The 13,153-nt window shown below is 49.6% G+C and overlaps 2 protein-coding genes across 2 annotated transcripts; both read left to right on the top strand.

Annotated features, from left to right (window-relative positions):
- The first annotated feature begins 818 nt into the window (after positions 1-818).
- Positions 819-4,031, top strand: LOC128421092 (uncharacterized). The gene is made up of 3 exons (XM_053403348.1): positions 819-872; positions 1,152-1,754; positions 3,867-4,031. The coding sequence occupies exons 1-3, from the start codon at positions 819-821 to the stop codon at positions 4,029-4,031; spliced, it is 822 nt and encodes a 273-aa protein (XP_053259323.1).
- On the top strand, positions 3,945-7,034 carry LOC128421201 (protein NYNRIN-like). The gene has a single exon (XM_053403629.1). It carries the CDS (start codon positions 4,606-4,608, stop codon positions 6,163-6,165), a length of 1,560 nt encoding a protein of 519 aa, XP_053259604.1. The 5' UTR covers positions 3,945-4,605; the 3' UTR covers positions 6,166-7,034.
- The last annotated feature ends 6,119 nt before the right edge of the window (positions 7,035-13,153 follow it).

The following is a 13,153-nucleotide window of genomic DNA, read 5'->3' as shown; positions in this document are numbered from 1 at the left end:
TGTCACCAACAGGGTAGATTTTCATACAAAATAGTGGAGGATCAGATATTTGAGTTTTCAAAATTAGGATGTTTTTAAAGAAGTTTGATTTTTGTTAGGACTGAAATAAGCATCATTTACATCTTGATTATTAATATTTTTGGGAAATGCAGAACTATTAGTTATCACAGAATATATTTCTCTGTGTTTGCTGATTGAGTGGCTCATCATAGATATGCAACAGATGTTCTTTTGACAAATTATGGATTTATTTATTTTTTAAAAAAACCTTTGTTGCTTTATCGTTTCGGATCATGAACATCACCATACAGCTAGAAGTCTAAGCGTGGATTTTCACTTTACCTCTTTTACTCAAGTACAAAATACTCATGCACAACCCATCAAGTGTGAAGGACACAGCAGCCATGAACAGATCAGGTTTCTACGTCCAATTTTTAAAGAGAGACAGACAACTAATTCAACACACGCACATTCTTCACACTTGGTGGGGCATGTTTATAACTTTTGCACTTACACACAAAACAGAGTAAGAATGGAAAGTTGGACTCACTGTGAAGTGTTCTTCTGATCAGTAGGGAATGCAGCAAACAGAAAAAAGTTAACTCCACCAGGTAGAAGGCAGGACCAACAAGAAAATACATTTTTTGCCATTCCTAGAGAGAAAGAAACATGAAGTTACAGAATTTGACTTCATTACAGAAATAACTTACAAACAAAATACCATTAGCAGATTAACATTTATCAATTACAGATAAATACATTGGGACAAGATATATGAGCCCTGTGGTGTCCTGTCAGAAGAGACATGTGAAGAAGAGATGCACAAACTACCCTCTAGAATTTGGGTGCTCGAATATAGTGTGGATGGACCTGTAGCTTCCTTTGGCCAAGACTTATAAACCTGGGAGATAGTGCCACTTTAATTCCTGAGGCCTCAGCTTGACTAGGCCATCTTTTTAGTAGTAATCACAACTTTTTAAACTAGTGCCAGGCCCATTCCCTACAGCAAGGGTGGGGAACCTCCAGCCCACGGTCCTACTTAGGGTTGCCGGGGGTCCCAGTTTGGCCCACAAGGACAGTTTCCTCACATCCAACCCGCCTGCCCCACACCTGATGTGGTCAGAACGCAGCCAAAACCCCCGGCCTTACAGGGCCCGGAAGAAGAAGAAGGAGGTGTATTGAGACCTCCTCTCCCATATGCCCCACCAACGGCACTGCCAGCGCCAGGGGCGGCCAAAGATGATGAATCAGATGAGGAAAAGGAAGAGGATGAGGAGTTTAGACAGACTATTAGAAAGTTGACAAAGGATGGAAAGAGGTGGACTGAAGAACAAAGGAAAAGAGTTAGAGATTTTGTAGAGGACTTTAAGAAAGAAATAGACGTGAGTGGGCACTTAGTGAGTGCCGCGGAGTGTAAAAGGGACCAATGGAAGAAGAAACAGAGACATTGGGAACAGGCTTGGGATAGAGCCGCCCTGCATAAGGCAGCTAAGGAACAAAAGGAGAGAGCAGAGAAGATAGCCCCCCTGCGCCGGGTTTATGACCCACCGGGACCCCCGGGGGTGGAAGGGGCGCCAGCGCCGCAAACATATACCGTCCAACATGTGCCTTTCTCAAGTGCAGATGTATGTAATTGGCGCAATCAGAACCCCTCTTTTGAGGAGAACCCAGCGAAAATTATAAAATTGTTTGAAGGGATTTTTAAAACCTATAATCCCACTTATGATGATGTACAATACCTCCTGGACTCACTACTAACTACAGAAGAAACTAGGAGAGTCCACACTGAGGCAAGAGCACATTTGCGGGCTCAAAACCTGGGTGAGGTGGCCATAAATAACGCCTACCCCCGAGAAACCCCTAACTGGGATTACCAAGAAGTGGGAGGCCAAAATTCTTTAAATACGTACCGCCAACATGTATTGATTGGGATGAGGCGGGCCTCCCGGAAGCCTACTAATTTGATGAAAGTTAGGGAAGTGGTTCAGAAGCCTGAAGAGCCACCCGGAGCATTTTTAGAAAGACTGAAAGAGGCCTATAGACAGTATACTCCCCTGGACCCAGATGACGGAGCAAATGCCCCCATTGTGAAGGCCGCCTTCGTAGCCCAGGCAGCTCCCGATATTCGCCGAAAAATCCAGAAGAATGAAGGGTTCATGGGACATTCCTTGCAGTGGATGCTAGAAATAGCGCAGACTACTTATAACCAGAGAGAGGAGGAAGCTCAGAAAAAGAAAGAGAAATACCAAGTTAAGAAGTTAATGGCGCTACGGGCTAGCGGCCCTTTGGGAGGAGAAGCCGCCCGGGGAGGAGGGCGAAGTCGCTTGGGACGGAACCAATGCGCGATCTGCCGGCAGGAAGGGCACTGGAAACGGGAGTGCCCGCAAGCACAACAAGAAGCCAGGGGACGAGGAGCTAGGATGTCCGAACCCGCCCAGGCTACACCAGGCCCGGGTCCAAGACCCTGGGCTTCTGGGAATCAAGGGAGGGGTAGAGGAAGAGGCCTAGGGCCTCCATCGATGCCACCACCGCAGCGGCAGCCGGGAGCCATGAGCCTGAGGGAAGATGAAGAGACTTATTAGGACAGACCAGGCCCAGCTGATATAGGTTCCCGTGAGCCCATGGTCAAGATACAAGCAGGGAATTATGCAGGTGCGGCTTATTCTGTCGTCCCAATCCCTGTGACTAAGCCTACTACCAAAACAATCCGCATAATTGGGGCAACTGGGAAATCACAAAAAGCCCCCTTTCTACAGCCTGTAACTTGTAAATTAGGAGGCCAGGTAGTACAACATAAATTCTTGTACATTCCGGAATGCCCCATCCCATTGTTGGGCCGAGATTTATTGGCAAAACTACAAGCTCAAATTTTCTTCAACCCATCTGGGGAAGTTGCCATGTCCACTGGGCCCGTCGGAGAGTGGGCCCTAGAGGTACCATTGAGGGAACATTGGCGCCTCATGATGGTAAAAGAAGAGGAGGGAATTGTCCCTGATGAACTCCTCAATGAGGTAAACCCTGAAGTGTGGGCAGAGGACAACCCCCCGGCATGGCCAAAAATATATCTCCAATAATTGTAAAGCCAAAGCCATTCGCCAACCCAGTAGCTGTGAACCAATATCCTATCCCGAGGGCGGCAGCAGAGGGAGTATGGACCCATCTGGGTCGGCTTCTTCAGTATGGCATTCTGAAACCATGCCAGTCACAGTGGAACACCCCCTTACTCCCTGTAAAGAAGGAGGGAGGAGGATACAGACCAGTCCAGGACTTGAGGCTGGTGAACCAGGCTGTGGAAATGCTCCACCCAAATGTGCCAAACCCATACACATTATTGAGCCTTATTCCACCAACAGCTCGGTGCTTCACAGTGCTGGATTTAAAAAATGCATTTTTCTGCTGCAGATTAGCAGAAGAAAGTCAGCCTTTATTCGCATTTCAATGGACTGACCCAGGGACTGGCATCAAGATTCAATACACCTGGACTAGGCTCCCACAGGGGTTCAAGAATTCCCCTACCCTTTTTGGGGTGGCATTGGCCTCAGATTTGGCTAGCTTCCCCACCTCCCCAACTAGGGTTCTGCTGCAGTATGTAGATGACCTCTTATTAGCATGTTTGGACAAAACAACATGCATGGAAGCCACCAAGGACTTGTTAAACCACCTGGCCGAGGCTGGATACTGGGTATCCAAGAAGAAGGCGCAGATATGTCAACCAACTGTAAAATACCTTGGTTTTGACATCTCTTACCAACAGCGAACTCTAAGGGAGGAAAGAAAACAGGCTATTATCCAGATACCAGAGCCAAAGAACCGCAGGGAGCTCCATGGCTTTCTGGGATCCGCAGGGTTCTGTAGGATATGGATACCTAACTACAGCAGCATTGCTCGGCCCCTGCATGAGTCAACTAGGGGAACAGAGAAGGATCCTTTTATATGGGGCAGGCTTTTCAGGATCTCAAAGTGGCATTACAACAAGCCCCAGCGCTTGGCATTCCAAACCCCGAGAAGCCTTTTACCCTATTCATAGATGAAGACCAGGGGGTAGCCAAGGGAGTCTTATGCCAGAAACTGGGAAATTGGCAGCAACCCGTTGCATACTTGTCAGAGAGGCTAACCTCAACAGAACAAGGGTTGCCCCCCTGTATGAGAGCGGTTGTGGCAGTGGCCACCCTACTCACAAAGGCAGATAAATTCACGTTCGGACAGGACACCACCTGTGTGACTCCACACGCAGTCCCAGCCTTACTTGACATGAAAGGCACCTATTTCCTATCACAAGCAAAAATGAGGAAGTGCCAGATGCTGTTATTACATCCACGCCTGAAGTTTCAGGTTACCACAGCCCTTAACCCAGCTACCTTATTACCGGTAGGAGAAGGTGAGGGACCGACCCATGATTGTGTAGAGGTCATGGATGAAGTGTATTCCAGCAGGCCTGACCTTAAAGATGAGGCAAACCCACATTGGCCTTCATGGTTTGTGGATGGAAGCAGCTTTATTGAGGCTGGACAGTGAAAGGCAGGATATGCAGTGGTAGCCCTGGAAAACAACGTGGTCGAGGCCAGCTCACTCCCACCGGGAACCTCAGCCCAACTGGCAGAAATAATGGCACTTACCAGGGCCCTGTGCCTAGCAAAAGGGCAAAAGATCAATATCTATACTGACTCAAAGTACGCTTTCCTCACCCTGCATGCCCACGGGGCACTGTGGAAGGAACGAGGTCTGCTCACCTCCAGAGGGGGTCAAGTGGTGCACCCTCAGGCGCTCTTGGACCTTCTGGACGCTGTCTGGGAACCTGAAACAGTGGCAGTGATACACTGTTATGGACACAAAACTGGACCTAGTGAAGAAGCCAGGGGAAACCGCCTGGCTGACCGGGTAGCAAAGGAAGCATCCCGGGGGTCATCCCCAACACCTTTCATTGGGGCCCTGGTACCAGAAGAAATTCTGGATAGCACCTTGAAACCAAGGTACTCTGCCCATGAGGTGGCCACCGCAGACGCTGAGGAGCTAAGGCTCTCTAAAGAAGGATGGTATCTCACCCCTGATGACCGGATATGGATCCCAGGATCATTGTCCCGGCAAGTAATTCAGCGGTACCATGAGTCCACCCATGTGGGACCTGATGCCACGACCAAGCAGCTGGAAAAGTGTTTTTATGTGGCCAACCTCCACCAACTGGCTGCCCAAGCTTCCAGGAAATGCACGTTGTGCCAAAGGAACAACCCTAGAACTGGACACTTGGCTCCACCAGGAGTTCAGCACAGTGGGACGGCACCCATGGAGGACCTCGTTGTGGACTTTACTGAATTACCTCGGTGTGGATTGTATCATTATTTGCTTGTGGCGGTATGTACGTACACGGAATGGGTTGAAGCATGGCCCACTAAGACTGAGCGGTCATCTGAAGTCACTAGATGTCTGCTGCGGGAAATCATTCCCCGCTATGGTTTGCCCCGCTCTATAGGATCAGATAATGGCCCAGCGTTCGTGCATTCAGTTTTACAGGAATTAGCAAAAATAATGCAAATAAACTGGAAATTACATACTGCATATAGACCCCAAAGTTCTGGGAAGGTGGAAAGAATGAATAGGACTTTGAAAAATCAACTGTCCAAATTGACCCAAGAAACAGGGTCTAATTGGGTGTCCATGTTGCCCTTGGCTTTGCTTAGAGTCCGTAGTCTCCCATCGAAACGTACTCACTTGTCACCATTTGAAGTGATGTTTGGGAGACCGGTTCCTTATGTGCGCATGCTTTCACCTATCCCTGTTCAAGATGTGGAGTTGAATAATTATGTGCAGTCACTCTCCCGAGTTTTTCTCTCTCTCAACAGGTGGGCCCAAGCTCAGACTCCTTGCATTTTAGTCGAGCCTTTGCACCAGTTCAAGCCAGGTGACGAAGTGTGGGTGAAGGACTGGGCCCAAACCCCACTGCAACCGTGCTGGAAGGGACCCTACACTGTTCTCCTCTCTACACCCACTGCTGTGAAGGTCGCTGGCGTTACCCCTTGGGTCCACCACACTCGAGTGAAGAAAGCAGTCTCTGATTGGACTGTGTCCCCGCATCCCGAGGACCCCCTCCGGCTGACCATATCCAGGTGCCCAGCGGATGACCGCCCTGCTAGCGTCACTCCGGACGCTGACGCTTCTACGCACGGCTGAAGAAGTGGATGGGAGGGACGCCCGCTGGCAGCGCCCCCAACGTTCCAGATATTAAAACTAAACCCCCTGAAAATCTCGTGGCCCAGACAAGGGCAGGGTCCCAGATTAGTATTATTTGGTGTGCCAACACCCCTGTAGGAATTTTGTCCCCGTGCTCTTGCCCCGTGCAGGCAGCTGTTTATTCTTGTGGGTGTGTGGCAGTGTATTTTTCCTCTCAACCCATCCCCGGAGGGCTGAGACTATCACCCACCCACCATAGCCACATGCACCCCACCAATATTGAAGGTCGATACTGCTATACTCTAGGCCCCAACTCTCAGTCCTGGAACTGCCCTCATAATGTCTGATTATTGGTGGGAGGAACCATGGAACCATTGGGCATGGTGGGTAGGAGTAATATGTACCGCCCTGATCATCTGGATGGTCTTTAATTTCTGTTGGCACGAGCGCCATAGGATTTGTGGAAGGAAGTGATCCCTCTCCATCCCCTTGATGATCCTTCTCCTATTTATGGTGGGAGAATCCACTCCCAAGGCCGAATGCTTCCAGGCCTTAAATCGTAATAGCATTCTCCTCACACAGGAAATGAGAAGACAGGGGGCTCAGAGTCTCTATAACAAGTGGCTTCAATTGGCAGAAATAGTAGCCCATGAAGCAAATAAAACTGCTTGTTTTGTTTGTACCCTCGGACCCTTAGATGGAGGAGGCGGAATGCCCATGCTCCCCGTACCCCTCAATCGTTCTCAGATCCAATATACGTATAGTCCGTCCAGCCCAACTCCTTATTGGAACCATTCAACTCCTTTACGAGTTTATAGGATCTCTGGGTGGTTCTGTATTAATCAAACCTGAGATGCCGTTCTCAACCGTACGAGGTTTTTAGGCCGGTCATCATGTAATTGTACATGTGGTCCTTTGGACACCTCTGAATGTGGCGGGGCTTGTACCAACCTTGGACTCATGGAGGCAACTTCTCAAGCCAGGAGAACCTCTTCTCAGCACGGCAGCAACATTTATTGGATTTGTGGGACAAAAGCTTATCACCTCTATCCACGGAACGGATCTGGTGTCTGCTTTCCAGCATTTCTTGTACCTCCAATGTGGATACCCTCTTCGCCATTCCATCGTAACCGCCGCTCTGTTGATATCTCCAACATCGCAGGGGGTAGTAAACAAACCTGGGGAAAGGACGAATGGCCACCTAAACGCATAATTGCCCACTATGACCCTGCCTTCTGGAATCCCGATGAGTGGGTGACAGGAGCCCGAGAACCTATTTACAATCTCAATCGCATCATCTGGCTCCAGGCAGTGGTGGAAATTGTAGCCAATGCCACGGCCACTGCCCTCCGCCTCGTGGCCACCCAGTTAGATGAAACCCGCACCGCCGTTTTCCAATTACGGTTGGGAATGGACTTTATTTTGGCCAAGCAAGGAGGATTTTGTGCGGCCCTTAACCTGACTGGTGGAGCATGTTGTTTTAACATTTCAGATCATGGCGAAGCCATCTGTAATTTGGCGGCTAGCATTGAAAAAGTAGCCCATGTTCCTATACAAACTTGGGAAGGATGGGATATGTCTTGGCTAGACAATTTCCTCCCAACAGGGTGGCTCCGGGGGCTCTTTGCTATGCTTATGGGACCTTTGCTAATTTTGCTTTCGCTCTGCTTTTGTATGCCCTGCTTGGTGCAATGCTTGCAAAATATAATGCAAAAAATGATGTCCCGAATGATGGGGCCCCTTGTGATTGCCCTCATGCAAGAGTATAGGCCCATCCCTGCGAACGAACTTATGGACTAGGTTGTTCATAAGAAGAGGAGGGAATGAAGGAAATAGGCAGGGAGTGTATTGACAGTTGGAAGGCAACGCCCAGAGGGGGGGACGAGGAATGCAGCTGGAGCAAACAAGATATGCAGGCTTGACTGATAAACAAAAGGAGTGCACTGGCGAAATGCTTTAGCAACGCCCAATGAAGCAATAAGGCAAATCAGGGAATATGATATGATGAGTTACTGGTGGTGGGGTGGTCGGGAGGTGCTGCAGGGGTATAAATATTGCTTGCTTACGTGTATTAGGGGCCGCCAGCCTTTGGAAGCAATTCCGCTGGTTGCCTCTGCGCAGATCACAATAAACCTTTTTCTCCGAAGGAACTGAATCCCTGGTGCTTTCTTGTCTCCTCTACGTCCTGGGTAAGCGGGCAAATGGATCCCAAGTAATTAAGGCTTCAACAACGATACCTGGAAGTAGTCGCTCCCCTCCATTTTGTTCTCACCTGAAAACTAGGCCTTTGTGATGCCATTCGGCTCCTGCCACACTCCAGCCCTGCACCTCATCTGGGAGTGGGGCAGGGCAAGGAGGAAGGCATTTGCTCAGAAGGAAAAACACACCACCGCTCTTCTTCTCCATTTTGTTGTTACTTGAAAAGTTGAGCCTCAGTGCAGCCATTAATCTTTTGTCACACTCCAACTCTGAACCTCGTGATAGGAAGGGGGTAAAGGTAGCTCTGCCTTCTCAGAACAGGGAGGTGTGGCTGGACTTGCTCTCCAATCAGTACTGAAGTGCACTTCCAGCTTTCACCAACAAAGAGACAATAGGTTCTTAAGGAGGACCAGTTATTTATTCCACATGCAAAGCTATTTAGGCCTACAGCCCTTCATTCCAACCGGCCACAATGAGTGCTGTCACCTCAGGGCAGCCAATCAGTCCACACGCTACTAGGAGGCAGAAGGGCCTCCCTCAAATATTAACCTTACACTCAAATGGGCAGTTTGCAGGTTCTTAACAAAACTTGCTAGGCCTCAGTACATTGATTAGGCCGTTTCCGTGGGGAAGGAGACTAATTGCTTCAAGAAAAGAGTGAGAGCAAACACATGCTTCTTCTGCCTCAGAGACATTGAACGGAAAAGGCAGTCCACATAATAAAATGCCAGGAGGAGAGGACCCAGGCAACCCTTTTGGTTCATACCTTCATAGCTTCTCCATAGCTTGCTTGGCATCCGTGAGCTACAATGACTGCCAGGCAGCCACTTAATGGCTCTTTCAAAATAGTGCGGAATGCCATGGGGCAAGGGCAGTCAACATGGTGCCCTCCAGATGTTGCTGGATTTGAATGATGGTGTCCAAAGATCAGGGAGAAGGCGCTACCAGTCAGTGCAAAGGTCAAGCCATAGTGGCTGAGTAGCCCCTTCACCACACTTCTAGGCCTGAATTCATGGAAGAAAGAGGTGCTGCTGAACAGGGGCCCTCAACTGCTTCAATGTCAGTTGCTTTCCGGCTCTGAGGGTCTGAAAGTGGGGGTGAGACACAGGATATAAGCCCAGGAAAACTATGTAAGGAGTCGAATGTCATCTCTGTTCAGGAGCTCTTCCGACTTTGGGGTCAGTGTAGCCAAAACTCATAGCTGCAACCTATCTGAAATAGTGGGGGTGCTGAAAAGCAGAGCTCCCTCCATTGACTCTGCTATGACCGGCCAGCTCTGTCAGGCCTCATTTCCCATCAGGGATCAGCTCAGGGCAGCCATTGCACCAGACTGCCTCAATACAGAGCTCATTTCATCAGCTTTGCTGGAGGCCCAGCTTCACCAGGAACCTCCTACTCCTGAATATGCTAGCTGGTTAATTGTTGGTGAGTCATAATTACCTTTCTTCCGCCCTTTCCAGGTATGATTGATCTGTGCTTTAAAGCTCTGTGTCTGAGCACCCTTTTTATTTTTTCCTCTGGACCTTTTCTCATGATAACTTGCTCTTTAAAGCTCAATTGGAGCAAACAGCGATGCGCTTAAGATCTCAATTGACATTTGTGCTGACAACGTTAAAGACCATATATTAAGATTAATATATTAAACTGAAGAATCACCATTACCATATATTTTATTGTACTTTCCTTTTTTAAAAAACAAAACAAAACTTGATTTACGTTCTTAGAATTTCTGCTTCATGTAATTTAGGATAGTTTTAATTTTTTTAAACTAAAAGTGTGGGCTGACTCCATTATCCTCTTTGTTATTTTTGCGGGGAAAGCTCTGGGGGAACATCCTCACACACAAAAGACCATGCTCAGACACAGAGCTTTTAAGCATGCACCTGTGCCTGGAAAGAGTGGGGCAGAAGGTAATTGTGAATAATTTTGATTTTCCTCTTTCCTCCATGTCCCCTTTCCCTTTTGTGTTGTGGGATTAAGATGGTAAGTGTTATGTACTGAAGCTCTCACCCTGGGCCAGCAGGGGGATACTGTAGATAGTTATGCAAATGAAGGATTGAAAGTGACGTTCAGTGATTGGATAGTTTTAGAAAGTTGTTACAGTAACAAGGTACTGGAGCTCTATATAAGCAGGCTGACTGAGCCCTTCAGCTCAGTTCTGGCCTCAGAATAAAGAAGAGCTGTTTGAAGAATTGCTGTGTCGTCTTATATGTTTGCCCACACCCTAACAGTAACCCTCCAGGTAGGACCTGTCTTGTTTGTTTGATCATATTTAAGCTGCTCTGGAATTCGTTTTGGCTGAAGAAAAAGATGCTAATGCTGTAATTAAATATATGAACAAATAAATAAATAGTAAATAAATAAATAAATAAATATCTTTAAACAACATTGCAACAGCTTAGAAATGAGTAAAGCCAAAGGCTTGTTATTGCTAAGCAGCCAGTGCTCAGGTGGGTGCTGTGAAGAAAATTCTCTTTTGTGACAACTTACATTGGTGAAGCGGAAGAGGCTATGATAACTGTCCTCTGAAGGTTTTAGGAGGAGAGATTCTGCCGCTTGCCTCCTCCTTGGCTTCCCCTGCCATTTTGCAAGACAGTAATGCGACTGAATTAGTGCTGCTCAAAATGGTTGCTCTCCTGGGCTGAGTTCTGGCATCCGGTAGAGCTACCCAGTGGCGTTGCAAGGTGGGGGGGGCAGTTCTGTGTTGGGAGGGTGACAAGAAGGCACCCCACGGGGTGCTAGCCCTGCCGCCCCAGCCTGAGTGTGACGGCGTGAGCAGCCATTGCACCTCCGCGGCCGCATGTGGAGGATCCTCTGTTCGCGGCTGCAGCAGTGAGCAGAAGATCTCCCCCCCCCGGACCAGCACACTCGAGCTACCCACAATCCTTCCCAGTAGGTTTTGCCCCAGTGAAGTTATTGCAAGGATTGAAGGTCTCCGCCTTCCCACCGCTCTCTAAGGCTCATCCCCCAGTTCCTTCCCCAGCAGCCAAAAGCTTCATCTCTTGTTCTCATTGCTCTTCCCTCTTTATTTTTCTGCATGTTCTGGGAGGGTGGGGGGGAGGACTGGTTGCAGCAGGAGGGGGAGACTCCCTGGGTTCTTCAGCAGCCTGCCTCATCTGTGTCTCCTAGTCCGGCTCCTCTCCTGCCACAGCCTCTTCCAGCTCACTAACCCTTCTTGCCTCTTCAGCTTCCAGTACCCCATCCTCCCAGTCTGCTCCCTTTTCCTTTTCTGACCACACATTGTCATCCCACCACCAATTTTCTGCCTCTGAGCCTTCATCCCCTGGGGGTTCCCCAACTGGTGCCCACCCCCCGCAGCCAGTCCATGACAAGAATCCACCTTTGAAGCATATTAGAAGGGCCTGCTTCATAGCAGTTCAGAACATTCATCCATCTAGTTCAATATTGTCAGCACTGACTGGCAGCAGCTTTCCAGGATTTCAGACTCTTTCCCAGCGCTACCTGGAGATGCTAGGGAAAGTGGGACTTTTTGCATGCAAAGGATGCTGATTTTGCAGATTGAGTGATGTGATGCAAGTTCTAGGGTTTGGATTTACTGGAATGATGTACCATATTTTTCCGTTTGTAAGATTTTTTTACTTTTAAAAAAATTGTAAAAAATTTGGAGTCTTATACACTGATGGTGCTAACCTGTGGACAGAAAACCATTTTAAAATTCAAACTTGCACTCCAGCCAACTTCAATTTCACGCTGCAAAGGGATCAAACGCGAGCAGCATTGGGGTGTTGTAGACCGAACACTCTGCGTTTACTCGGAAGCGGACCTAGCGCTGTCTCCTCTCACTTTGAGCCTCGCTGGAGCCAGAAGGATGCAGGACAACGCTGCATCCTTTTGCTTGTGGTGCTGCTGCTGCTGCACCAAGATGCTGGGCTGCTTGGCGAGATGCAATCGATACTTTCGCTAATACTTTGGGACCAATGAATCAGGCGAACCCGCCCCTCCCATTTATTTGCACCCCGCTTTGATGGATCACCTTTTCGGTGCTGCAGCGATGGGACAGCCCACCCCACCAAGACGCCAGCCCCGTGCAGCGTCTGGAAGCAGCTGCGTGGTGGTGTCCTTTTTCGCCCGAGTCCCGATCCCTAGCTCCGCTGACACCTCCTCCTGCCCGAGAGCGCCCCTCTGTAAGTGGCCAGGCGCCTTGGAGAGGGAGGGAGGCTCGGTCCCGCCCGCTGGGAGGTGGGAATAGGGGCTGCCCCATGGAGCGGTCCCTGCTGCTGCTGCTGCACTGGGAGCCGGGGTCAGTGCATGCCATCGGAAGGTGCCCGGGGGGCCACTGAGAGCGGCTGTCGGCGTGGGAGGAGGGGGAGGGGAAACGGATCTCCTCCTTCCTGGAGAGACCTGGACCCGGTGGCGGCGGCAGTAGCAGTAGCTGCCTGACCTTCCCGTCTCTCTCCAGGGACCTTTCGCTGGTGCAGCGCGCGGCTGTGCTTGGGAGGTGCGCTCTCAATGTCACGAGCGGTCCATGTGCGCAGCTGATACTGAGGGCCCAGCTCTGAAGCCCGGGGGCGATCAGCAGCAGCAGGAGGAGGAGGGAGATCAAGGGGACGCCCAAGTGATGAGAAGTTGAGGGAACCCTGAAGTTGCACCCCCTTGCTTGCTTCCTCCTCCAGCCCGGAGGCAGCTGCCGAGCTCCGCATCAGGTACAGCGGCTGATAGCGGAAGAGACACCAAGGGGAGCGAAGGGAATCTGCTGCTTCTCCCGGACCGGCCGCCGCCTCCGCAGCGGATTTGCAAAAGAGCAGCAAACGCCCATTGCGTTTAAAGG

Source organism: Podarcis raffonei, chromosome 9 (assembly GCF_027172205.1).
Source record: "Podarcis raffonei isolate rPodRaf1 chromosome 9, rPodRaf1.pri, whole genome shotgun sequence".
Taxonomy (NCBI): Eukaryota; Metazoa; Chordata; class Lepidosauria; order Squamata; family Lacertidae; genus Podarcis; species Podarcis raffonei.
This window is presented reverse-complemented; position numbering and strand designations above follow the sequence as displayed.

Coding starts and splice junctions, on each gene's coding strand:
- LOC128421092 (XM_053403348.1), top strand. CDS start 819: ATGCACAAACTACCCTCTAGAATTTGGGTGCTCGAATATAGTGTGGAT. Junction 873..1,151: donor AATATAGTGTGGATGGACCT/GTAGCTTCCTTT, acceptor CCGGCCTTACAG/GGCCCGGAAGAAGAAGAAGG. Junction 1,755..3,866: donor AATACCTCCTGGACTCACTA/CTAACTACAGAA, acceptor GGATATGGATAC/CTAACTACAGCAGCATTGCT.
- LOC128421201 (XM_053403629.1), top strand. CDS start 4,606: ATGGCACTTACCAGGGCCCTGTGCCTAGCAAAAGGGCAAAAGATCAAT.